Here is a 27,180-nt window from a genome sequence, read left to right as displayed (position 1 = left end):
GGAATTGTCGCATCTATTAGATGCGACAAGCCTGGTGCTTTACTGGCTCCTCCCGATTGCCCTGATGCGGTGGCAATCGGGTTCATAGCAAGGGTTAATAACAGCTCACAACTTCTACTAAACCCTAGATTAGTAATGGCAGCATCTATGGCACTCTCATCACTAATCTGTAAGTGAAAGTAAATAAACAAACACAGAAAAAAATCCTTTATTTGAAATAAAAGACAAAAAACACCCTCTTTCACCACTTCTTTAACCCCTTAAACACCTCATGCAGGTCCTAAATAATCCACACTAGGTCACACAGCGATTCAGCTCTTCTACTCTCCTGGCAGAAAACCACCGGATGTTTTTTTTTGCCAAGAGAAATAGATTTGGTGCTAAAAATTTTACACTATATTCCTGCACCCAATCTACACTTCCCGGCAAAAACCCGCATTTCTTTTACTCATTTTTTTTCCGTGTAGTTTTTTTGCTGTGGTATTCTGCTAAGAAGTGCACATTTGGTGCTGAAGTCATCTGCACCAAATTTCAGCACCAAATTTGCACATCCTGGCAGAAAAAAAACAAAACTTTTTTTGCATTTTTGGGCCAAGGGATGCAAATTTGGTGCTGCAATTTTTCACCACATTCCTGCACCCAAGCTACACCTCCTGGCAGAAAACGCGTCAAAGCCGCAGCAACAAACGTGTCAAAAAACGTGTTTGTTTGTTTTTTTTGCCAAGAGGTGTAGATTGGATGCTAGAATATAGTGTAAAACTTTCATCACCAAATTTGCATCCCTTGGCCCAAAAATATAAAAAAGTGTTTTTTTTCTGCCAGGAGGTGCAAATTTGGTGCTGAAAACTGGTGCAGACGATTTCAGCACCAAATATGCTAAAGTTTTTAAGCTGATCATATTTGGTTTTAATTTTTGTATTTTCTATGTAATCGTATATAAAAACAAAATAAAGAAAGTGGAAAGGAAAAAGGGAGCAATAACTCCACGTCCCAATGAAAATCAAACCTATTCACTCTATAATATGTCAGCAAAATGTGAGTAGTAAATAAAACATAACTTTCTTTGTCGCTCCATTGGGAGACCCAGACAATTGGGTGTATAGCTTCTGCCTCCGGAGGCCACACAAAGTATTACACTTAAAAGTGTAAAGCCCCTCCCCTTCTGCCTATACACCCCCCGTGCCTCACGGGCTCCTCAGTTTTTATGCTTTGTGCGAAGGAGGCTGACATCCACGCATAGCTCCACATCTTAGTCAGCAGCAGCTGCTGACTATGTCGGATGGAAGAAAAGAGGGCCCATAACAGGGCCCCCAGCATGCTCCCTTCTCACCCCACTCTGGTCGGCGGTGCTGTTAAGGTTGAGGTACCCATTGCGGGTACATAGGCAGGAGCCACATGCTGTTTTCCTTCCCCATCCCCTAAGGGCTCTGGGTGAAGTGGGATCCTAATCGGTCTCCAGGCACGGGGACCGTGCTCCCTCCGCAGCCCCTGGGTAATCTGCTGGACAGGAGCTGGGTATCGTCAGGGACAAGGCCCTGCTACTGTGAGGTACTCTGTGTCCCCGTGGGGGACCGCGCATGGAGCGCTCGTGCCATACACACTGCAGCACTGCTGGGTGTGTTAGTGCGCCGGGGACTACCGCGCCGACCGCGCTTATTTGCCGGCCGCGCTTATAACTTTAGTCCCCGGCTTTTGCGGCCTAGTATCGCATATTCCCGCCCCCAGGCCTGCCAGTCAGGGGAAGGGCGGGACGCTGCACAGGACGTCAGCGCTGAGGGCTGGAGCATACTTTGTATCCTCCTTCCCCCTCACTCAGCACAGTGGGGCACCAGATTCCCGCACTTTCTAGGGCACGCCCACGGCCCCCTCCTCCCCACAGAACGCCGGCAGCCATTCCTGTTAGCACTTCTGACGCTGGAGAGGAGAGACAACACGGCTCTGGGAGGCCCAGGCAGGGAATCTGGTGATCACACAACCGCTTTGAGCGGTCGGTAAGCAGCACCTGTGGTGCTGGCCCCACTAAGTGCCGAAGTGTACATATATATATATATATATGCTTATATGCTATACATTTACACTGTACGGTCGCACTGTTGATTTTTGGCTATATACCCTCCTGGATTGTACTCAGAGGAGACAACAGCATGTCGTCCGCAAAAAGCAAGGGTGCCAAAGCACAGGCTTACTTTGCAACCTGTACCTCATGTACGGCTATACTACCGGCAGGTTCCACCGACCCTCATTGTGTGCAATGCTCGGCCCCTGTGGCACTTACTCAGCCGGAGCCTCTGCTACAGGTGGCCCAGGTGGAACCACCTGCTCCCACTGTCCAGGTGACAGGGACGGAGTTTGCAGTATTTGCTGACAAACTGTCTGAGAGTATGGATAAATGGTCTGCTAAGATACTAGAAGCCTTACAGTCCAGACCGGTGACTCAGGCCCCGGGCACTGTTGAATCATTGACCCCAGGCCCCCCTCAGTTGGAGCAGCAAAGTGCTCCTGGGGTGACCCATAGGTCCCAGGGTGAGGTCTCTGACACGGACCGCAGTCCCAGGCCGCCTAAGCGGGCTCGCTGGGAAATTCCCTCGACTTCATCACACTGTTCAGGGTCTCAGCAGGAGGACTCTCTGGATGATGAAACGGAGGTAGCAGATCAGGATTCTGATCCTGAGGCCGCTCTCAACCTAGATACACCTGAAGGTGACGCCATAGTGAATGACCTTATAGCAACCATCAATCAGGTGTTGGATATTTCTCCCCCAGCTTCTCCAATTGAGGAGTCAGCTTCTCAGCAGGAGAAATTCCGTTTCAGGTTTCCCAAGCGTACATTGAGTACGTTTCTGGATCACTCTGACTTCAGAGAGGCAGTCCAGAAACACCGAGCTTGTCCAGATAAGCGTTTTTCCAAGCGCCTTAAGGATACACGTTATCCCTTCCCCCCTGACGTTGTCAAGGGCTGGGCTCAGTGTCCCAAGGTGGATCCTCCAGTCTCCAGACTGGCGGCTAGATCCATAGTTGCAGTGGAAGATGGGGCTTCACTCAAAGATGCCACTGACAGACAGATGGAGCTCTGGTTGAAATCCATCTATGAAGCTATCGGCGCGTCCTTTGCTCCGGCATTCGCAGCCGTATGGGCACTCCAAGCTATCTCAGCTTGTCATGCGCAGATTAATGCAGTCACACGTGCCTCTGCTCCGCAAGTGGTGTCCTTAACCTCTCAGGCGTCGGCGTTTGCGTCCTACGCCATTAATGCTGTCCTGGACTCTGCGAGCCGTACGGCGGTAGCATCCGCCAATTCGGTGGCAGTCCGCAGGGTCATGTGGCTACGTGAATGGAAGGCAGACTCTGCTTCCAAAAAGTTCTTAACCGGTTTGCCATTTTCTGGCGACCGCCTGTTTGGTGAGCGATTGGATGAAATCATTAAACAATCCAAGGGAAAGGACTCATCCTTACCCCAGTCCAAACCAAACAGACCTCAACCACGGAAGGTACAATCGAGCTTTCGGTCCGCGGGCAGGTCTCAATTCTCCTCGTCCAAAAGGCCTCAGAAGGATCAGAGGAACTCCGATTCATGGCGGTCTAAGTCACGTCCTAAAAAGACCGCCGGAGGAACCGCTCCCAAAGCGGCCTCCTCATGACTTTCGGCCTCCTCACACCGCATCCTCGGTCAGTGGCAGGCTTTCCCGCTTTTGCGACGCCTGGCTGCCACAGGTAAAAGACCGTTGGGTGAGAGACATTCTGTCTCACGGTTACAGGATAGAGTTCAGCTCTCGTCCTCCGACTCGATTCTTCAGAACATCTCCGCCCCCCGAGCGAGCCGATGCTCTTCTTCAGGCGATGTGCACTCTGAAGGCAGAAGGACTGGTGATCCCTGTTCCCTTTCAGCAACAGGGTCACGGTTTTTACTCCAACTTGTTCGTGGTGCCAAAAAAGGACGGATCCTTCCGTCCTGTTCTGGACCTAAAACTGCTCAACAAACACGTAAAAACCAGGCGGTTCCGGATGGAATCCCTCCGCTCCGTCATCGCCTCAATGTCCCAAGGAGATTTCCTAGCATCAATCGACATCAAAGATGCTTATCTCCACGTACCGATTGCTCCAGAGCATCAGCGCTTCCTGCGTTTCGCCATAGGGGACGAACACCTTCAGTTCGTGGCACTGCCTTTCGGCCTGGCGACAGCCCCACGGGTCTTCACCAAGGTCATGGCAACAGTGGTAGCAGTCCTACACTCTCAGGGACACTCGGTGATCCCTTACTTAGACGATCTGCTTGTCAAGGCACCCTCTCAAGTGGCATGCCAACACAGCCTGAACATTGCTCTGGAGACTCTCCAGAGTTTCGGGTGGATCATCAATTTTCCAAAGTCAAATCTGACACCGGCCCAATCTCTGACATATCTTGGCATGGAGTTTCATACTCTCTCAGCGATAGTGAAGCTTCCGCTGGACAAACAGCGTTCACTACAGACGGGGGTGCAATCTCTCCTTCAAGGCCAGTCACACCCCTTGAGGCGCCTCATGCACTTCCTAGGGAAGATGGTAGCAGCAATGGAGGCAGTTCCGTTTGCGGAGTTTCATCTGCGTCCACTTCAATGGGACATTCTCCGCAAATGGGACAGGAAGTCGACGTCCCTCGACAGGAACGTCTCCCTTTCTCGGGCAGCCAAGGCTTCCCTTCAGTGGTGGCTTCTTCCCACTTCTCTGTCGAAGGGGAAATCCTTCCTGCCCCCATCCTGGGCTGTGGTCACGACGGACGCGAGCCTGTCAGGGTGGGGAGCGGTCTTTCTCCACCACAGGGCTCAGGGTACTTGGACTCAGCCAGAGTCCTCCCTTCAGATCAATGTTCTGGAGATAAGGGCAGTGTATCTTGCCCTAAAGGCGTTCCAGCCGTGGCTGGAAGGCAAGCAGATCCGAATTCAGTCGGACAACTCCACAGCGGTGGCATACATCAACCACCAAGGCGGAACACGCAGTCGGCAAGCCTTCCAGGAAGTCCGGCGGATTCTGCTATGGGTGGAAGCCACAGCCTCCACCATATCCGCAGTTCACATCCCGGGCGTAGAAAACTGGGAAGCAGACTTTCTCAGTCGCCAGGGCATGGACGCAGGGGAATGGTCCCTTCACCCGGACGTGTTTCAGGAGATCTGTTGCCGCTGGGGGATGCCGGACGTCGACCTAATGGCGTCCCGGCACAACAACCAGGTCCCGACATTCATGGCACGGTCTCAAGATCACAGAGCTCTGGCGGCAGACGCCTTAGTTCAGGATTGGTCACAGTTTCAACTCCCTTATGTGTTTCCTCCTCTGGCACTGTTTCCCAGAGTGTTACGCAAGATCAGGTCCGACTGCCGCCGCGCCATCCTCGTCGCTCCAGACTGGCCGAGGAGGTCGTGGTACCCGGATCTGTGGCATCTCACGGTGGGCCAACCGTGGGCACTACCAGACCGACCAGACTTGCTGTCTCAAGGGCCGTTTTTCCATCTGAATTCTGCGGCCCTCAACCTGACTATGTGGCCATTGAGTCCTGGATCCTAGCGTCTTCAGGGTTATCTCAAGAGGTCATTGCCACTATGAGACAGGCCAGGAAACCAACGTCCGCCAAGATCTACCACAGGACGTGGAGGATATTCTTATCTTGGTGCTCTGATCAGGGTTTTTCTCCCTGGCCATTTGCCTTGCCCACTTTTCTTTCCTTCCTTCAATCCGGATTGGAAAAAGGTTTGTCGCTCGGCTCCCTTAAGGGACAAGTCTCAGCGCTCTCTGTGTTTTTTCAGAAGCGCCTAGCCAGACTTCCACAGGTACGCACGTTCCTGCAGGGGGTTTGTCACATAGTCCCTCCTTACAAGCGGCCGTTAGAACCCTGGGATCTGAACAGGGTGCTGATGGCTCTTCAGAAACCACCTTTCGAGCCAATGAGGGATATTTCTCTCTCACGCCTTTCGCAGAAAGTGGCCTTCCTAGTAGCAGTCACATCACTTCGGAGAGTGTCTGAGCTAGCAGCACTGTCATGCAAAGCCCCTTTCCTGGTGTTTCACCAGGATAAGGTGGTTCTGCGTCCGGTTCCGGAATTTCTCCCTAAGGTGGTATCCCCCTTTCATCTCAATCAGGATATCTCCTTACCCTCTTTTTGTCCTCATCCAGTTCACCAATGTGAAAGGGATTTGCACTTGTTAGATCTGGTGAGAGCACTCAGACTCTACATTTCTCGTACGGCGCCCCTGCGCCGCTCGGATGCACTCTTTGTCCTTGTCGCTGGCCAGCGTAAAGGGTCACAGGCTTCCAAATCAACCCTGGCTCGGTGGATCAAGGAACCAATTCTCGAAGCTTACCGATCTTCTGGGCTTCCGGTTCCCTCAGGGCTGAGGGCCCATTCTACCAGAGCCGTGGGTGCGTCCTGGGCTTTGCGGCACCAGGCTACGGCTCAGCAGGTGTGTCAGGCAGCTACCTGGTCGAGCCTGCACACTTTCACGAAACACTATCAGGTGCATACCTATGCTTCGGCAGATGCCAGCCTAGGTAGGCGAGTCCTTCAGGCGGCGGTTGCCCACCTGTAGGAAGGGGCCGTTTTACGGCTCTATTACGAGGTTTTACTTTACCCACCCAGGGACTGCTTTTGGACGTCCCAATTGTCTGGGTCTCCCAATGGAGCGACAAAGAAGAAGGGAATTTTGTTTACTTACCGTAAATTCCTTTTCTTCTAGCTCCAATTGGGAGACCCAGCACCCGCCCCTGTTCCCTTCGGGCTGTTATTTGTGTACACATGTTGTTCATGTTGAATGGTTTCAGTTCTCCGAAATTTCTTCGGATTGAATTTACTTTAAACCAATTTATAACTTTTCCTCCTTCTTGCTTTTGCACCAAAACTGAGGAGCCCGTGAGGCACGGGGGGTGTATAGGCAGAAGGGGAGGGGCTTTACACTTTTAAGTGTAATACTTTGTGTGGCCTCCGGAGGCAGAAGCTATACACCCAATTGTCTGGGTCTCCCAATTGGAGCTAGAAGAAAAGGAATTTACGGTAAGTAAACAAAATTCCCTTCTTTAATTATACATTACATTACAAGTAAAATGGTTATAGCCGCAATTAGTTCACAAGTAACCGAATATAAAACCACCTATCCAAAAAGGCAAAACCACATGGGAAAATCAACGCATGCTTATGTAGAGCCAATAGAAACAAGCAAAAGTATCTTTATTGGTATTCCGGGAACGGGAGCCATTGAGACATGGACTGATACTCGATGACTCTTTTGGACCTATAGATGGGTGATACCTAGAGATTAGCGGAACCGGGCATATTCGGGTTCAGTGAATCCACACAGACTGGGGAAAAAAAAAAGTCCAAACTTGACCCTAGACAACAAGCCCCATAAAAATCTATGGAAACTAGAAGTTCTGTGCTGTAACATGGTCACAGTATGAGCTAGGAGGGCTTCAAAAGGAAGCTAAATGGAGGTAAGAGAAAGCCAGTTATACATGCAGTGTTTCCCGGAAGATAACACTGTAGTATGCTTCGGGCCCACTGATTAAACTTCATGAATATTCACTGCTTTCCCCACCCACTTACCAGTGTGCACACTCTTGTGAACATTAAGTTGGGGGTAGTGATGGGCGAGTACTGAAATGCTCGGGTGCTTTGTACACGAGTCGAGCAGGTCAGAAGCTCTGAAAGTGCTCAACTCGATTATCGAGTATAATGGAAGTCAATGATTAGTCTGTTCGGTTCTCTGCCCACATACAGCCAGCACAGCATTTCCAGGGAAAGGGAGGGCTGGTTTTTCTTTTGATATACTACATCCGAAAACGAGAGGCTGCGAATGGCTCCCCCGGGGGTGCCTGCACACATCATGCAGAGAAGCAAGCCTGTGCGTTGTGGTCGTTGTTTCATAGACGACACTCCCGGGTACCCACAAAACGCGGCCGAGCATCCCGATGCTCGATCGAGTAGTGAACAGTGGTGAACACGCTCTTATATCTTATATATATAAATATACTGATGCTTGTAATATATGGTATAAATACGGTGGCTCTGGATGCTGCTGTTGTTTTTTTTTTTTATACTTGGCTTGCCAAAGGCTATATTGTGGTCAAAATGTCACATGTAGAGTTGAACGACTACCTACCTATTCGTACTTGCTATACTCACGTATTCATTCCGAATAGCACGTGCAATGCAAGTCAATGGGGAAAACTTGCAAAGTAACAAGTGACTCGAATGCTGCACTATTTACCACTCGCAAGAATAGTACAGCATTCGGGTTACTCGTTACTTTGAGTTTTCCCCATTGACTTGCATTGCACATGCTATTCAGAATGAATACGCGAGTATTAGACAGTATTCATTATTAGTATAGCGAGTGCGAATAGTTAGGTACTCGCTCAACTATAGTTGCATGTTATTCGCCCATCTATGAAATTCTTCCAATAAAGGATTACTCACAGGATCACTCTGTTACCTTTATTATATTGTCTTTGTGGATTATTTTTCAAAAAGATGGGAAGTTGCATGGTGCATGGGAGAATAACCTGAATCCATGTAATCAATTTGTATTCAATATGAATTGCTTGAAGCATCTCTTTTTTTTTTCCCATCACTGGAGCGGTGGTTTAAATCAAACTCCCCTGCCCACAGTGTTTTACTTGCCCTCCTCCAGTCCTGCAGTGCCATCATCTGAGCGTAATGTCTGACTGGCCAGGAGTAGTTATGTCAAGCTCGCAATGTATCTGTTTTTTGGAGCCAGAACGAGGCTCTCATAGAGATGTATTGAGTTGGGACCTCCAGTTTGCTTTATTAAACACTGGAGCAGATGGCACAAACTGGAGACCGACTGAAGCGCTGCCGATAACAGATGAAGATGTCAGAGGGTGAGTATGAAACTGAGCTGGGTGTCAGGGAGGTGTCAGGGATAAATGGAGCAGGAACCCCTAAACTGGCCTTCAGACTAGGAACCCTGGGCTTTCTCTTATCCAAAAGGTAAGCTTGATGGTAGCCAGGTCTGGACCACCAGCCTGACCCAGCTCCTGTCCGAACCCTGATCTAACACCCCCTCTCACCCACCCCAGGAGAGGGCCGGGCCTGGAGAAGCATACTCCACAAATAAAACAGACTGGAGAAGAACCAAAACACATGCACACTAATCATAGACAAGGGAGAGACAATACATGCCCAGAAAGAAATAAAACACAGGGAAGAAATAAACTTTCAACAGGGATCTTTCCACACCACATAGGAAAGCACACAACAGATCTCCAGGCTCTGGATCACTACGACATGGACCAGTATTGCTGAAGCAATGCTGAGCTACATTCAGGAGTAACCGGATGCAGTACCTTTTATAAAGAGTGAAGGCGGCTGTGAATGGTCAAAGCAGCCTGAGCTCCAAACAGCAGTTCACAAGCGAGCAGGAATTAACTCCTGCTGGACTGGAGAGCAGTGAAGCTAAAACAGCCGACACCCAAGTCAGGCTAAGGCTGCTTTCACACATCCGGTTTTTGCTGTGCGGCACAATCCGGCTCTTTGCAGAAAAAACACAACCGTTTTTTTTTTTGCCGCCGGTTGCGTTTTTTCCGCATAGACTTTCATTAGTGCCGGATTGTGCCGCGTGGCCTTGCGTTCGGTCCGATTTTTGCCGGATGTGACATATTTAGCCCATGCGGCGGCCGGATGGAACGTTGTCTTGCACGTTTTTTTTTGTCCGGCAAAAAACCCCGCATCGCGCCGCATCCGGCCGATGCGGCGCTTTTTACAATGCATGCCTATGGATGCCGGATGCGGCGCGATGCAGCAAAAACCGCATCCGGCAACCGCATGCGTTTTTTTTTGCACTGAGCATGCTCAGTAGCGTGCCGCAACCGGCAAAAACCGGACGGGCCGCATGTAAAAACTTATGCAAAGGATGCGTTTTTTTCGCCGCATCTGTTGCATAGGTTTTAGAGCCGGATTTAGCCGCACTGCTAAAACCGGATGTGTGAAAGCAGCCTAAGCAATTAAGAAACCTCAGGTTGTTTGTTAGACTTAGTGGTGTGAATAGAGTCCGAAGCCGCCATGACACCCACCAAGTGTAAAGCTGAACACTGCATAACTCGGGGCTTAATGTTAAAGCACCACTCCAACAGTGAAATAAAAACAAACACTGGAGTGGTGCTTTAATATTGTTAACCATGACACCAGTGTGAATAGAGCCTATCATAAGTTGGTTACTTTCTTCTGTAGACAGAAAAGTTACAGTTCATGCTTTGTATAGGCCAAGGCTACATCTGGTATTATTACTGCAATACCCCACACAGACTATAAGGGAATCTGTCACCCCCTTTCACCGTTTTAAGCTATTACTATAGGCATACAGGTAATAGGATGTTTAAAGTAGCCTTACCTGTATGCCTTATAGTAGATGCCTTGTTCCACAAATATTACTTTAGATCGCTATATGCAAATTAGCCTACCAGGATACTGTACTTTGTGCTTCGGCTACCGGGCGGTTGCTTCCATGTAAGAAATCCTCGCCTCTGTGCTACATTATCCTTCCTGTTGCCTCCTCTCAGTATCACAGTCACAGCTGGCAAATCCCACGCGTGTGTAGTAGAGTGTTCTTCAGCCTGCGTTCATTCCCCCACCCCCCTTGATTCTACTGCACATGCGCTGGTGAGTCAGCTCCACTTTCATTATTAGTGCGCTGTTCTAAGTTGTCCTCCCGACTTCCTGCCTGAGGGTGGCAGGTAGAAGGACATACTCATACACACACATACCTGGGCAATTTTGCAGGCAGGAAGTCAGGAGGACAACTTTGAATAGTACACTGATAATGGAAGTGGAGCTGACTCACCTGCGCATGTGCAGTAGATTCAATGGGTGGTGAATGAATGCAGGCTAAAGACACGGGATAGTATCACTGACACTTGGCTCTTTCCCTCAGCTTTCATGTTTCCCGTGATCTGAAATCCCTCTTTTTATCAGCACCCATCTTCCCTATAGTCTGATATTCATCTTGTCCTCAGCACGCACCTTCCCCATGCTCTGCTATACATCTTTCCCTTAGCACGCAGCTTTCCCATGATGTCAGTGCATGGGAAAGCTGGGTGCTGAGGGAAAGAGCCTCTTTCCCTCAACAAAAAACTTTCCCATCCCATGCTTTTATCTTTGTCCCCCCTTGTATATAGTTCTCCAAATACTATAATGAACCCCACATAGCCTTCCAGATAGTATAATGGGTCCAACATAACTCTTCATATATTAGAATCCACCCCATAGTCTACCATGTAGTATAATGCACCTCCCTTAGTCCTCCATATATTATGAATCCCATAGTCCACTATACATTATACTGCACCCCGTCGTCCTTCATATATTATAATGAAGCCACATAGTCCTCCATATTATATTATGCAGCCCCCATACCATTGAATGCAGCCCCATAGTCCTCCATGTTTTATAATGCAGCCCATAGTCCTCCATATTATATTATGCAGCCCCCATAGTCCTCCATGTATTATAATTCACCCCATAGCCCTCTATATATTATCCTGCACCCCATAATCCTTCATACATTATAATGAATCCACATAGTCCTCCATATTATATTATACAGCTCCCATACCATTTAATGCAGACCCATAGTCCTCCATGTTTTATAATGCAGCCTCATAGTCCTCCATATTATATTATGCAGCTCCCATACCATTTAATGCAGCCCCATAGTCCTCCATGTTTTATAATGCAGCCTCTTAGCCCTCCATATTATATTATGCAGCTCCCATACCATTTAATGCAGCCCCATAGTCCTCCATGTTTTATAATGCAGCCTCATAGTCCTCCATATTATATTATGCAGCTCCCATACCATTTAATGCAGCCCCATAGTCCCCCATTTTTTATAATGCAGCCTCCTAGCCCTCCATATTATATTATGCAGCCCCCATAACATTTAATGAAGCTGAGGATGAGTAACATCTGATTTTAGAGGCCAGAAAGCAATAAGTGCAAGATCCCTTTAAGATCCTATTGATCTAAATGTGTCTCATATCAGTGCATACAAATCAATGCTCACTTTTGAAGAGGGGTTCAGCGCTTTTTACAAGTAGCTGCGTGGCGTGATGCACAATCTGTTCTGTTAAGTATTTTGAGAAGATGACAATCTTCTTTTATCCTGCTCCGACTTCACTGCAATGGGATTTCTCTGTATGATAAAATCATCCGTGTACTAAGATGTGTCCAGATTAATGTGAATTCTTTTTCCAACCCTAATGTTGATCTTTTTTTCCTGCACGTCTTTACTTCTGGTTTCCACATTTCCCATCTGCTAACATTTCTGCCTCCCATGGCTTTATATTTAATGCAGATGGCACAGCTGTCCACGGGTACTAGAGATTCACGTTTTTTACGGGAAGAAATTCGTCAACTGGAAGAACAGCTGGGTCAGAAACAGCGTGAACTGAAAGACACAAGAAAGGAGCTGGAAAAGGAGAAACAAGTGAACGAACGTGTAAGTATCGTATTTTTCATTTTACAAGACGCACCGGATTAAAAGATTCACCCCAAAATTTTAGAGCTAAAAAAGGGTTAAAAAAAAAAATGGGGTCCGTCTTATACTCCGGTGTGGTCTTACCGGAGGGGGGCAGCAGTGGTGGTGAAGCGGGGTCACAGGAGGCAGAGGTTGTGCTGGCAGCTGCAGCAGATCTGTGTTGGCAGCGGTGGTCAGTGGCGTCAGCAGCGACGTGTCAGTAGTGGCAGCAGCGGCGGGTCAATGGTGGAGCAGGCTGGTGCGGTGAGTGTCTCAGTCTGTCCGCGGTCCCGGTTCAAACGATGGCGCATGGAGTGGCGCATGCGCAGATGGAGCTCTCATCCAAGAGCTCCACCTGCGCACGCGCTGACTCCTGGTGCCATCATTTGAAACTGGGACTGCGGACACACTGGGAGAGCTGTTGCACAGCCACCCGCCCGCATGCAGAGAGTGGCAGCCAGCAGGGCGCCCGCCCGCCCAGAGAGGCAGCTGGCACCGACAGGCACCCGGCTTCCTGCACGCAGACACAGGCACCCGGCTGCCCGAACGCACCCGTTCGCCGCACAGACAGCATCCCCGGTACGCTATATTTGCATTTTAAGATGTACCCCTCTTTTTCTCACAAATTTTTGGGAGGAAAAGTACGTGTTATAATCCGAAAAATAAGGTATCCAGTTTAGTGCCATATTGGCTGTTGTTGGCAGACCTGATCAATTTCATGAATCAAACGTATGCGGGAAGGGTGATCGCATCAGGATTTTTTTGTCGCTGGGTAGGAATACGGATTCTCCACATTTGATTTACTCCTTTTGGTTTTCCTACAGAAGTATATCCCACCTCCCCCGCAAGACATATTAAATGTCATGTTAAGGCGATAAATACTGGCTAAAGAGCCTTCAACCAGTTTTCTCTAATGTCTGCACTGGGTTTCCTTAATATGTACTGTAATGGTGACGACCAGTATGGCCTCGCTTCCTGCTGTCACTCTTCCAGAAATGAGCTTCACATCGGAACAGAAGACTAAGGGGCACTTTGCACACTGCGACATCGCAGGTGCGATGTCGGTGGGGTCAAATTGAAAATGACGCACTTCCGGCATCGCATGCGACATCGCAGTGTGTAAAGGCTGGATGATATGATTAACGAGCGCAAAAGCGTCGTAATCGTATCATCGGTACAGCGTCGGCGTAATTCATAATTACGCTGACGCAATGGTCCGATGTTGTTCCTCGCTCCTGCGGCCGCACACATCGCTGTGTGTGAAGTCGCAGGAGCGAGGAACGTCTCCTACCGGCCTCACTGCGGCTTCCGTAGGATATGCGGAAGGAAGGAGGTGGGCAGGATGTTTACATCCTGCTCATCTCCGCCCCTCCGCTCTGATTGGCCGCCTGCCGTGTGACGTCGCAGTGACGCCGCACGACCCGCCCCCTTAACAAGGAGGCGGGTCGCCGGCCACAGGGACGTCGCACGGCAGGTGAGTGTGTGTGTGAAGCTGGCGTAGCGATAACTTTCGCTACGCCAGCTATCACCACATATCGCTGCTGCGACGGGGGCGGGCACTATCGCACTCGGCATCGCAGCATCGGCCTGCGATGTCGTAGTGTGCAAAGCCCGCCTTAGGATGATGAGGCCGATCTGCTGAAATCCAGATGTTTTTATTAATATCCTAAGAGCATTTAAAGGGAATAAACAGCCAGCACCTAAAGTGGCCGTATATTAATAAAGCAGGATTTCACGCAGCAGTCAGTGTTAGGTAATTGTTTGTTTTCCTTTACAAAGGGAAGTCTAGTTTACGCATTGCTTTGGCTAGTTTAATGAGGGTATAAAAAGCGAAAGCTTTCTCCAGTTTGGGTCACATCTGCATTGTCAATTTTGTTCTTCTGTTCCATTTCAGCACAAAAAAAAAAAAATCAAAATAAATCTCGATTTTTTTTTTTTTTTTTTTTTTTTTTTTTTTTTTTTTTTTTTTTTTTTTTTGTGTTAAAGTGCTAGTCCTACTTCACAACAGATTCCAATACTGCCTGGCTGACCCCATAATAAGTCATTGGGTTCTATTGTGGTGTCCATCATTTTGACAGGAAGAATAGTGCTTCATGCGTTAACTCCTTCACCCTCGGGCAATTTTTTGTTTTTCCGATGTTTTTTTTTTCTTTTTTTTTGCTCCTCTTTTTCCGAGAGCCGTAACTTTTTTTTATTTTTTGGTCACTCTTGCCATATAAGGGCTTGTTTTTTGCGGGACGAGTTCTGCTTTTAAATGAAACCATAAGTTTTACCATATAGTGTACTGGAAAATGGCAAAAAAATTGCTAAAACAGTGTGATTGCATGATTGTTATTGGGGTATTTCATACACAGTGTTCACTATATGGTAAAACTAATGTGTTGGTGTGATCCTTCAGGTGGGTACGAGTTCGTACATACCAAACATGTATAGGTTTACTTTTATCTAAGGGGTTAAAAAAAAATCACAAGTTTGTACAAAAAAGGTTCACTTTTTGCGCCATTTTCTGTCATCTGTATTGTTCTCATTTTTCAGGATCTATAACTCAGTGATGGCTTGTTGTTTATTGCGTCTCGAGCTGACATTTTTACGGTACAATTTTTTGCACAGATGCTACGTTTTGATCGCCTGTTATCACATTTTGCACAAAATTTGCGCAACCAAAAAACATAATTTTGGCGTTTGGAATTATTTTTACCTCTACGCCGTTTACCGGTCAGATTTAATTGATTTTATATTTTGGCAGATCGGACGTTTCTGAACATGGCGATACCAAATATGTGTATATTTTTTTATTTTTTCATCCTTTAATTTTCAATGGTGGGTGATTTGAATTTTAGGTTTTTTTATTTATTTATTATTTTTTTTAAATAATGCAGCTAATGTCTGATTCATTCTGCCCGTGGTTCAGGCAGCATGAATCTCCCGTCAGGCTCCACTTAATCTCAGTAACCTTAATGAAAATCTTAATTTATCTTTAATTATTTTTTCAAGCTTGCCCTCCGAAATGAAGAGACTGATAATGAAAACAGCAAGCTGCGTCGAGAGGTTGGTCTTAACCCCTTGTTTGTACAGTGCTAACATTTGCTGATTGTTTTTTTTTTTTTTTATTGACACTTGTAAGTTACTAATCTATTTTTTTTACACTAGTTGTTTTGTAAGGTCATCTTCCCATGTATTGGACTCTGCCTACACTAGGCACCTATTCCATGCATGTGTTTATAGTATTTTCTTTATCGTTCCTATGGGAGACCCAGACAATGGGTGTATAGCTTCTGCCTCCGGAGGACACACAAAGTACTACACTCAAAAGTGTAGCTCCTCCCTCTGAGCTTATAAACCCCCTGGAGAACCAGATCTAGCCAGTTTATCGCTTTGTGTTCAGGAGGCATACATCCACACATGCATTCTCATCTGATTTTTGATTTTTGGAAAGAGTTTGAAGAAAAGCGGGTCCAAGCCTGGACCCCCGGCATGTCCCTTCTCACCCCACTGTGTCGGCGGTGCTGTTAAGGTTGATTCCAAGGCTGGAGCCTTACATGCCGTGCTCCTTCACCATCCCTCCTGGGCTCTGGCTTGAAGTGGGAGCCAGCACGGTTCTCCATGCTTGGCAGGAGACCGGTCTCCATCCGCAGCCCTTCAGGATCCTGCTGGTCCGGAGCACTCATCCCCAGGGACTGGGAACCCTGCGTCTCAGCAAGCTAAGTACCTGAGACATTTATATATTAGGGGTCCCTGTACTTTATTGTTGTGGGAGAGTGTGCTGAGTGAGTTTTATGACATTTCCGGCGGGTTCTCTGGCTGTCGCCTGAGAACCGCGCCGATGGTGCCTGCGCGCCGGCCGCACCGCTGAAATTTAGGCCCCGGCTTCGCCAGAGGCCTACTTTCGGTTTCACTGCCCTCGCATGTCATTCATGCAGAGGGACAGCGCGGCTCCGCCCAGCGGCCGTTCTGCACAGGGGAGGGACACTCCTCACTGGGTACATGTCTCCTCCCCTGTAAGTCTCTTTAGCCCTCCAGGTCCCGCTCTCAGAGAAAGTCCCGCCCCCTCTCTTCGCTCCGGCGCCATTTTCTCAGCGTTTTTTCTGCGATCAGCACTGGTCTGCAGCATCCCTGCTGAGGTGCTTGGGGGTCCGGGCTTCGGGATCTGGAGGGCACACAACACCGCTCCAACGGTCTGGTAAGCCACAACGTCGGGTTGTGGACCTCTGTATATACTCTCTGGGGGTCATTCTGGCAGAGCCCCCACTCCAGCAGCATGTCTCACACGAGGAACAAGGCTCCAAAGCTGTATTCAGTTGCACTGCATGTCAGCTCCTACTGCCTGAACCGAGCACCTATCCATATTGTGATGCCTGCTCTAACCGGACGATGCCTCAGCCTGGAATCGCACCCCCAGTGGTCTTTCCGGCTGCTCCGGCTCCTGTGGCTGAACCCCCGGCTTGGGTAGAATCCTTATCTAGGTCTATCTCCCAGTCTTTTGCCGACTCCATGGGACAGCTGTCCAGGACTTTGCTGAACATGCATCAGCCCCCTTCACAGGGTGCCTCTGCTGCTAGGGCTCTCTCAGCGGAGCTCACAGAGGATTCATCATCTGGTCCCAGACCCCGTCCTCCTAAGAGGAGACGCAGGGCTCCCTCTCCTTCCTCGTCCTGCGGCTCTGTTTCAGAAGCTGACTCGCAGGACGAGGAGGATGCCTTTACAGGGGGCTCGGAGGCTAACTCCATGTGCCCCATTGATCTGTCCGAAAGTGACTCAAATGTTAGTGATTTGATTGCGTCCGTTAATTCTGTACTGGATCTCAATCCGCCAGTATCAGAGGAGCAACCCTCTTTGGCAGAAAAGCACCAGTTTACCTCGCCTAAGAGGACAAAGAGTGTGTTCTTTAACCACTCCAGTTTTCAGACCGCTGTGACCAAGCCTAGGGCATGTCCTGACAAACGCTTCCCAAAGCGTGGTTCTGATGACCGTTTTCCCTTTCCACCTGAGGTGGTCAAGGAGTGGGCTCATTCACCAAAGGTAGACCCCCCGGTGTCTAGACTCTCAGCCCGGACCGTTGTATCAGTGGCTGATGGCACCTCTCTTAAGGATTCCACTGACCGCCAGGTTGACCTTGTGGCCAAATCTGTATATGAGGCGGCAGGGGCCTCGTTCTCCCCAACTTTTGCAGCAGTGTGGGCTCTCAAAGCCATCTCTGCTTCTCTAGAGGAGATGCATTCCCTCGTCAGGGAATCTATGCCCGAAATGGTTACCTTAACTTCCCAAGCTTCAGCTTTTTCCTCCTATGCCATGTCTGCCATGCTGGAGGCTTCTCACCGCACTGCGGTGGCTTCGGCTAATTCCCTCGCTATCCGCAGGATCTTGTGGCTTCGAGAGTGGAAGGCAGATGCTTCTTCAAAGAAGTACCTTGCTGGGCTCCCATTTGCTGGGTCCAGGCTGTACGGTGAACAGCTGGATGAAATTATTAAGGAAGCTACTGGCGGGAAGAGTACTTCCATGCCACAAACCAAAACCAGGAAACCTGTCCAGGGTAGGTACCAGTCGAGGTTTCGTTCCTTTCGTTCCTCCAACTGGTCGTCCTCTAAGCCCTCGGCCTCGTCCACTAACTCAGCCAAGGACCAAAAATCCAACTGGCGCACAAAAGCGCGTCCACAGGAAACCGCAGGAACTGCTGCCACTAAGGCAGCCTCCTATTGACTATCTGTCCGCGCCAGCAACGTCCTTAGTCGGTGGCAGGCTCTCCCACTTTGGCGACGCGTGGTTGCAACACGTCTCTGATCAGTGGGTGCGGGATATCATCTCCCACGGCTACAGGATGGAATTCTCTTCCAACCCGCCAGACAGATTTTTTTTCTGTCAACTCCCCCCTGCTCCAAGGCCGCCGCCTTCTCTCAGGCCGTGGCATCCTTGCAGGCCAACGGAGTAATTGTACCGGTTCCCGCCCGGGAACGGTTCAGAGGTTTCTACTCAAATCTCTTCCTAGTCCCCAAAAAGGACGGTTCCTTCCGGCCCATCCTGGATCTCAAGCTTCTCAACAAGCATGTTCAGGTGCGGCATTTTCGCATGGAGTCTCTGCGATCAGTCATTGCCTCAATGACCCAAGGAGATTTCCTGGCATCCATCGACATCAGAGATGCCTATCTCCATGTGCCAATTGCAGTTTCACACCAGCGTTGGCTACGTTTTGCAATCGGAGAGGAACATTTCCAATTCGTGGCTCTCCCCTTCGGGTTAGCCACGGCCCCTTGGGTATTCACCAAGGTCATGGCAGCAGTGGTTGCGGTTCTGCAACTCCAGGGGTTGGCAGTGATTCCTTACCTGGACGACCTTCTAGTCAAGGCTTCATCCAGCGCAGACTGTCAGCGGAGTGTCTCACTCACTCTCGCCACTCTAGCCCAATTCGGGTGGCTTGTCAATCTGCCCAAATCCACTCTGACTCCGACCCAGAGGCTCACGTACCTAGGGATGCAGTTCGAGACTCTGCCGGCACTTGTGAAGTTGCCCTTAATCAAACAGCAGTCCCTCCAACTGGCGGTGCGCTCTTTGCTGAGGCCCCGCCGTTATTCCATCAGGCACCTGATGCAGGTGCTGGGTCAGATGGTGGCGTCAGTGGAGGCTGTTCCCTTTGCCCAGTTCCATCTGCGTCCACTGCAACTGGAGATTCTCCGCTGTTGGGACAAGCGGCCTTCCTCCTTGCACAGGTTAGTGGCTCTGTCGCCACAGACCAGGAGCTCTCTTCAGTGGTGGCTTCGGCCCCTCTCTCTGTCTCATGGACTCTCCTTCCTGGCCCCGTCCTGGGTGATCCTCACCACGGATGCCAGTCTATCCGGCTGGGGAGCGGTATGTCTCCACCACCGAGCACAGGGCACTTGGACTCCGTCCGAGTCAGCCCTCTCGATCAATGTGCTGGAAACCACAGCCGTGCTTCTGGCTCTCCTAGCTTTTCACCACCTATTGGCGGGCAAGCACATCCGAGTCCAGTCAGACAACGCGACAGCGGTTGCCTACATCAATCACCAAGGCGGGACACGCAGCCGCCTGGCAATGTTGGAGGTACAACGCATCCTTCAATGGACGGAGGACTCCAAGTCCACCATATCCGCAGTCCACATCCCAGGCGTGGAAAACTGGGAGGCAGATTATCTCAGCCGTCAAACCGTGGACAGTGGCGAGTGGGCCCTGCATCCCGCAGTGTTTCAGTCAATCTGCCGCAAGTGGGGCACTCCAGACGTGGACCTAATGGCATCCCGTCACAACAACAAAGTACCGATTTACGTGGCTCGCTCCCACGATCCTCAAGCATTCGCCGCGGACGCTCTGGTTCAAGACTGGTCCCAGTTTCGTCTGTCCTACGTGTTTCCCCCTCTAGCTCTCTTGCCCAGAGTTCTGCGCAAGATCAGAATGGAGGGCCGTCGAGTCATCCTCATTGCTCCGGACTGGCCCAGGCGAGCTTGGTATCCAGACCTGCTCCATCTGTCCGTAGAGGTGCCGTGGTATCTTCCGGACCGTCCAGACCTTCTCTCACAAGGTTCGTTTTTCCGCCAGAATTCTGCGGCTCTCAGATTGACGGCGTGGCTCTTGAATCCTGGATCTTGACGGCTTCTGGTATCCCCCCTGAAGTCATCTCCACTATGACTCGGGCCCGTAAGTCTTCCTCTGCCAAGATCTATCACAGGACTTGGAAAATTTTCCTGTCCTGGTGTCGCTCTTCCGGCCATTTTCCTTGGCCTTTTTCCTTGCCGACCCTTCTGTCCTTTCTACAGTCCGGTCTGCAGCTGGGACTGTCCCTCAACTCTCTCAAGGGACAAGTCTCGGCTCTGTCAGTGCTGTTCCAGCGGCGTATCGCCCGGCTGGCTCAGGTCCTCACCTTCTTGCAGGGCGCGTCTCACATCATTCTGCCTTACCGGCGGCCCTTGGATCCCTGGGACCTCAATTTGGTTTTCACGGTTTTGCAGAAACCCCCCTTTGAGCCTCTTAGGGAGGTTTCTTTGTTTCGTCTTTCACAGAAAGTGGTCTTTCTAGTGGCCATAACTTCCCTCAGGAGAGTCTCTGATTTGGCTGCGCTCTCTTCGGAGTCACCTTTTTTGGTTTTTCATCAAGACAAGATGGTTCTCCGTCCGACTCCGGACTTTCTTCCTAAGGTGGTTTCTCCTTTCCACCTTAACCAGGACATTACCTTACCTTCCTTTTGTCCGGCTCCTGTTCATCGCTTTAAAAAAGCGTTGCATACTCTGGATCTGGTGCGTGCTCTCCGGATCTATGTGTCTCGCACCGCTGCTCTTAGGCGGTGCACCTCTCTTTTTGTGCTAACCACAGGTCGGCGTAAGGGTCTCTCTGCTTCTAAGCCGACCTTAGCCCGTTGGATTAGGTCGACCATTTCAGATGCCTACCAGTGTTCTCAGGTGCCTCCCCCGCCGGGGATCAAGGCACACTCGACCAGAGCTGTCGGTGCCTCTTGGGCTTTCAGGCACCAGGCTACGGCTCAGCAAGTCTGTCAGGCTGCCACTTGGTCTAGCCTGCATACCTTTTTAAAGCACTACCAAGTGCATGCTCATGCTTCGGCAGATGCGAGCTTGGGCAGACGCATCCTTCAGGCGGCTGTCGCCCATTTGTGAAGTTAGGCTCCGCCTACTTCTTAGTTTTTCTGTTTATTCCCACCAATGGACTGCTTTGAGACGTCCCATTGTCTGGGTCTCCCATAGGAACGATAAAGAAAAAGAGAATTTTGTTTACTTACCGTAAATTCTTTTTCTTATAGTTCCGTATTGGGAGACCCAGCACCCTCCCTGTTGCCTGTTGGCAGTTTCTTGTTCTGCGTGTTATCACCGGCTGTTGTCATGGACAGAGTCTCCGGTTGTTCCGGTTCTTGCTCTGTTTTTACTTGTGGGTGGCTATTCTCCTTCAGCTTTTGCACTAAACTGGCTAGATCTGGTTCTCCAGGGGGTGTATAAGCTCAGAGGGAGGAGCTACACTTTTGAGTGTAGTACTTTGTGTGTCCTCCGGAGGCAGAAGCTATACACCCATTGTCTGGGTCTCCCAATACGGAACTATAAGAAAAAGAATTTACGTAAGTAAACAAAATTCTCTTTATCGTTCCTTTGGGTGACCCAGACCATGGGTGTTTAGCTTCTGCCTCCGGAGGACACAAAGTACTACACTCAAAAGTGTAGCTCCCCCCTCTGAGCTTATACACCCCCTGGTAGCCAGTCCTAGCCAGTTTATTGCTTTGTGTCAGGAGGCATACATCCACACATGCATTCTCATCTGATTTGTTTGACTTTTGGAAAGAGTTTGAAGAAAAGCGGGTCCATGTCTGGACTCCCGGCATGTCCCTTCCCACCCCACTGTGTTGGCGGTGTTGTTAAGGTTGATTTACAAGGCTGCAGCCTTACATGCCGCGCTCCTTCACCATCCCTTCTGGGCTCTGGCTTGAAGTGGGAGCCAGCACGGTCTCCATGCCTGGCAGGAGTCCGGTCTCCATCCACAGCCCTTTGAGGATTCTGTTGGACCGGAGCACTCATCCCCAGGGACATGGCCCTGCGTCTCAGCAGCTAACTACCTGAGACGTTTATGTTGGGGGTCCCGGTTCTTTATTGTAAGGGGAGAGTATGCTGTATGTGATTGTTTTAACTTTTCCGACGGGTTCTCTAGCTTTTGCCGGAGAACCGCGCCGATGGTGCCTGCTTGTCGGCCTCGCCGCTTAAATTTAGGCCCTGGCTTCGCCGGAGGCCTAGTTTCATTTTCCTGCCCTCGCATGTCACTCATGCAGAGGGACAGGTTCGGCTCCTCCCGGCGGCCGTTCTACACAGGGGAGGGACACTCCCCACTTCTGGGGCGTCCCTCCTTCCCTGCAGGTCTCTATAGCCCTCCAGTTCCCGCTCTTTTATAGGAACGCCCTCTTCTCAGGCAGAGTTCACTCTGCTCTGGGACATCCTGCATTCTGCATCTCTGCTGAGGTGCTGCGACTGGGGGACCGAGATTCGGGATCTGGAGGGCACACAACACCGCGCTCAGCGGTCTGGTAAGCCACAGCCGGTCTCCGGTTGTGGACCTCTGTATATTCTCCCTGGGGTTCATTCTCTGCAAAGCCCCCACTCCAGCAGCATGTCTCACACAAGGAGCAAGGCTCCAAAGCTTTATTCTGCATGCACTGCATGTAAGCTCCTGCTGCCTGAGCCGAGCACCTATCCACATTGTGATGTCTGCTCTAACTTGGCGGTGCCACAGCCTGGAGTCTCACCCCCAGTGGTCTCTCAGGCTGCTGCTGCACCTGTGATTGAACCTCCGGCCTGGGTAGAGTCCTTTTCTAGGTCCATATCCCAGTCATTTGCTGAGTCCATGGGGCTTTTGTCCAGGACTTTGATGAATATGCATCAGCCCCCCTCACAGGGTGCCTCTAATACTCTTGACAGAGGACTCCTATCCTCTTACCTCTGTCCATCGGAGCTCACGGAGGATTCATCATCTGATCCCCGACCCCGTCCTTCTAAGAGAAGGCGCAGGGTTTCCCCCCCCCTCCCCATCCCACGGCTTTGTCTCAAGAGCTGACTCTCAAGATGAGGAGCATGCCCTCACTGGGGGCTCGGAGGCTATGTATCCCATCGATTTCTCTGAGGGTGACTCAGATCTTAGTGATTTGATTGCTTCTATTAATTCTGTGCTGGATCTCAATCCGCCAGTGTCAGAGGAGCAACTCTCTTTGGCAGAAAAAGATCAGTTTACCTCGCCTAAGAGAGTGAAGAGTGTGTTCTTTAACCACTCCAGTTTTCAGACCGCTGTGACCAAACCCAGGGCCTGCCCTGACAAACGCTTTCCAAAGCGTGGTTCTGATGACCGCTTTCCATTTCCACCTGAGGTGGTCAAGGAGTGGTCTCACTCCCCAAACTTAGCCTAGATACCGGAGGGTCTATCAGCCCGGACCGTTGTGTCGGTGGCTGACGGCACCTCACTTAAGGATTCCACTGACCGTCAGATTGACCTTCTGGCCAAATCTGTGTATGAAGCTGCGGGGGCCGCGTTTTCCCCGACGTTTGCAGCAGTGTGGGCTCTCAAAGCCATCTCTGCTTCTCTAGAGGAGATGCATTCCCTCACGGAAGGAATCTATGCCTGAGATGGTTACCTTAACTGCTCAGGCTTCAGCTTTTTCATCCTATGCCATGTCTGCCATGCTAGAAGCTGCTCACCGCACTGCGGTGGCTTCAGCTAATACTCTTGTTATCCGCAGGATTTTGTGGCTTCGAGAGTGGAAGGCAGATGCTTCTTCCAAGAAGTTTCTTGCTGGGCTCCCTTTTGCTGGTTCACGGCTGTTTGGTGAACAGCTGGATGAAATCATTAAAGAAGCTACTGGCGGGAAGAGTACTTCCATGCCACAAACCAAGACCAGGAAACCCGCCCAGGGTAGGAATCAATCGAAGTTTCGTTCCTTTCGTTCCTCCAACTGGTCATCCTCTAAGCCTTCTGCCTCGTCCGCTAACTCAGCCAAGGATCAGAAATCCAACTGGCGCCCAAAAGCGCGTTCGCAGAAGACCGCAGGAGGTTCTGCCACTAAGGCAGCTTCCACATGACTCTCGGCCCGCTCCAGCCACGTCCTTAGACGGTGGCAGGCTCTCCCACTTTGGCGACGCTTGGTTAAAGCAAGTCTCCGATCAGTGGGTGAGAGACATCATATCTCACGGCTACAGGATAGAATTCTCTTCCAGCCCTCCAAACAGATTTTTTCTCTCAACTCCCCCCTGCTCCAAGGCCGCCGCCTTCTCTCAGGCCGTGGCGTCCTTGCAGGCAAACGGAGTAATTGTCCCAGTTCCCGCTCAGGAACGGTTCAGAGGTTTTTACTGAAATCTCTTCCTAGTTCCAAAAAAGGACGGCACCTTCCGGCCCATCCTGGATCTCAAGCTTCTCAACAAGCATGTCCGGGTGCGGCATTTTCGCATGGAGTCTCTGCGATCAGTCATTGCCTCAATGACCCAAGGGGAGTTCCTGGCGTCCATCTACATCAGAGATGCCTATCTACATGTGCCAATCGCAGTGTCACATCAGCGTTGGTTACGTTTTGCGATAGGAGAGGATCATTTCCAATTCGTGGCTCTCCCCTTCGGGTTAGCCACGGCCCCTCGGGTATTCACCAAGGTCATGGCGGCAGTGATTGCGGTCCTGCACCTCCAGGGGTTAGCAGTGCTTCCTTATCTGGACGACCTTCTGGTCAAGGGTACATCCAGCGCAGACTGTCAGCGGAGTGTTTCGCTCACTCTCGCCACCCTAGCCCAATTTGGGTGGATTGTCAATCTTCCCAAATCCACTCTGACTCCGACCCAGAGTCTCACGTACCTAGGGATGCAGTTCGAGACTTTGCCGGCACTTGTGAAGTTGCCCTTAGACAAACAGTTGTCACTCCGGTTGGCGGTGCGCTCTCTCCTGAGGCCCCGCCGTTATACCCTCAGGCGTCTGATGCAGGTGCTGGGTCAAATGGTGGCCTCCATGGAGGCGGTTCGCTTTGCCCAGTTTCATCTGCGTCCTCTGCAGCTGGACATTCTCCGCTGTTGGGACAAGCGGCCTTCCTCCTTACAGAGGTTAGTGGCTCTGTCGCCACGGACCAGGAGCTCTCTTCAGTGGTGGCTTCGACCCCTCTCCCTGTCCCAAGGGCACTCCTTCCTGACTCCGTCCTGGGTGATTCTCACCACGGATGCCAGCCTATCCAGCTGGGGAGCGGTACATCTCCACCACAGAGCACAGGGCACTTGGACTCCGTCCGAGTCAGCCCTTTCAATCAATGTGCTGGAAACCAGAGCTGTGCTTCTAGCTCTCCTAGCCTTTCACCACCTGTTGGCGGGCAGGCACATTCGAGTCCAGTCAGACAACGCGACAGCGGTTGCCTACATCAATCACCAAGGCGGGACACGCAGCCGCCTGGCAATGTTGGAGGTCCAACGCATTCTTCAATGGGCGGAGGACTCCAAGTCCACCATATCCGCAGTCCACATCCCTGGCGTAGAAAACTGGGAGGCAGATTATCTCAGCCGTCAATCCGTGGACGGTGGTGAGTGGTCCCTGCACCCGGCAGTGTTTCAGTCAATCTGCCGCAAGTGGGGCACTCCGGATGTGGACCTAATGGCATCCCGTCACAACAACAAGGTTCCGGTTTACGTGGCTCGCTCCCACGATCCTCAGGCCTTCGCCGCGGACGCTCTAGTTCAAGACTGGTCCCAGTTTCGTCCGTCCTAAGTGTTTCCCCCTCTAGCTCTCTTGCCCAGAGTCCTGCGCAAGATCAGAATGGAGGGCCGTCGAGTCATCCTCATTGCACCGGACTGGCCCAGGCGAGCTTGGTATCCGGACCTGCTCCAACTGTCCGTGGAGATGCCGTGGCATCTTCCGGACCGTCCAGACCTGCTCTCGCAAGGTCCGTTTTTCCGCCCGAATTCTGCGGCACTCAAAATGACGGCGTTGCTCTTGAGTCCTGGATTTTGACGGCTTCTGGTATTCCTCCTGAAGTCATCTCCACTATGACTCGGGCCCGTAAGTCTTCCTCCGTCAAGATCTATCACAGGACTTGGAAAATTTTCCTGTCCTGGTGTCGCTCTTCCGGCCATTCTCCTTCTCCATTCTCGTTGCCGACCCTTCTGTCTTTTTTACAGTCCGGTCTGCAGCTAGGACTGTCCCTCAACTCTCTCAAGGGACAAGTCTCAGCTCTATCAGTGCTGTTCCAGCGGCGTCTCGCCCGGCTGGCTCAGGTCCGCACCTTCATGCAAGGTGCGTCTCACATCATTCCGCCTTATCGGCGGCCCTTGGATCCCTGGGACCTTAACTTGGTCCTCACGGTATTGCAGAAACCCCCTTTCGAGCCCCTTAGGGATGTTTCTTTGTATCGTCTTTCTCAAAAGGTGGCCTTTCTAGTTGCCATAACTTCTCTCAGGAGAGTCTCTGATTTGGCTGCGCTCTCCTCGGAGTCACCTTTTTTGGTTTTTCACCAAGACAAGGTAGTTCTCCGTCCGACCCCGGACTTTCTTCCTAAGGTGGTCTCTCCCTTCCACCTTAACCAGGATATTTCCTTGCCTTCCTTCTGTCCGGCCCCTGTTCATCGCTTTGAGAAAGCGCTGCATACTCTAGATCTGGTGCGTGCTCTCCGGATCTATGTGTCTCGCACCGCTGCACTTAGGCAGTGCACCTCTCTTTTTGTGCTAACCACAGGGCGGCGCAAGGGTCTCTCTGCTTCTAAGCCGACCTTAGCCCGTTGGATTAGATCGACCATTTCGGACGCCTACCAGAGTACTCAGGTGCCTCCCCCGCCGGGGATCAAAGCACACTCGACCAGAGCTGTCGGTGCCTCTTGGGCTTTTAGGCACCAGGCTACGGCTCAACAAGTCTGTCAGGCTGCCACTTGGACTAGCCTGCATAACTTTTCGAAGCACTACCAAGTGCATGCTCATGCTTCGGCAGATGCGAGCTTGGGCAGACGCATCCTTCAGGCGGCTGTCGCCCACTTGTGAAGTTAGGCTCCGCCTACTTCTTATTTTTTTCTGTTTATTCCCACCCAGGGACAGCTTTGGAACGTCCCATGGTCTGGGTCTCCCAAAGGAACGATAAAGAAAAAGAGAATTTTGTTACTTACCGTAAACTCTTTTTCTATAGTTCCGTATTGGGAGACCCAGCTCCCTCCCTGTTGCCTGTTGGCAATTTTCTTGTTCCGTGTGTT

General features: G+C 50.7%; 1 protein-coding gene across 5 annotated transcripts in view; it reads left to right on the top strand.

Annotated features, from left to right (window-relative positions):
- The window catches only part of CEP290 (centrosomal protein 290), a 451,099-nt gene that overhangs the window by 38,502 nt on the left and 385,417 nt on the right, over window positions 1–27,180 (top strand). For all 5 annotated transcript variants that reach the window (XM_075344782.1, XM_075344781.1, XM_075344784.1 and 2 more), the window contains 2 exons: window positions 12,333–12,476; window positions 15,489–15,542. In XM_075344782.1, the coding sequence (XP_075200897.1) occupies window positions 12,333–12,476; window positions 15,489–15,542 (198 nt within the window). The remainder of the gene's footprint in view (window positions 1–12,332; window positions 12,477–15,488; window positions 15,543–27,180) is intronic.

The sequence above is a fragment of the Anomaloglossus baeobatrachus genome, chromosome 4 (genome assembly GCF_048569485.1).
Source record: "Anomaloglossus baeobatrachus isolate aAnoBae1 chromosome 4, aAnoBae1.hap1, whole genome shotgun sequence".
NCBI classification, from domain to species: domain Eukaryota; kingdom Metazoa; phylum Chordata; class Amphibia; order Anura; family Aromobatidae; genus Anomaloglossus; species Anomaloglossus baeobatrachus.
This window is presented reverse-complemented; position numbering and strand designations above follow the sequence as displayed.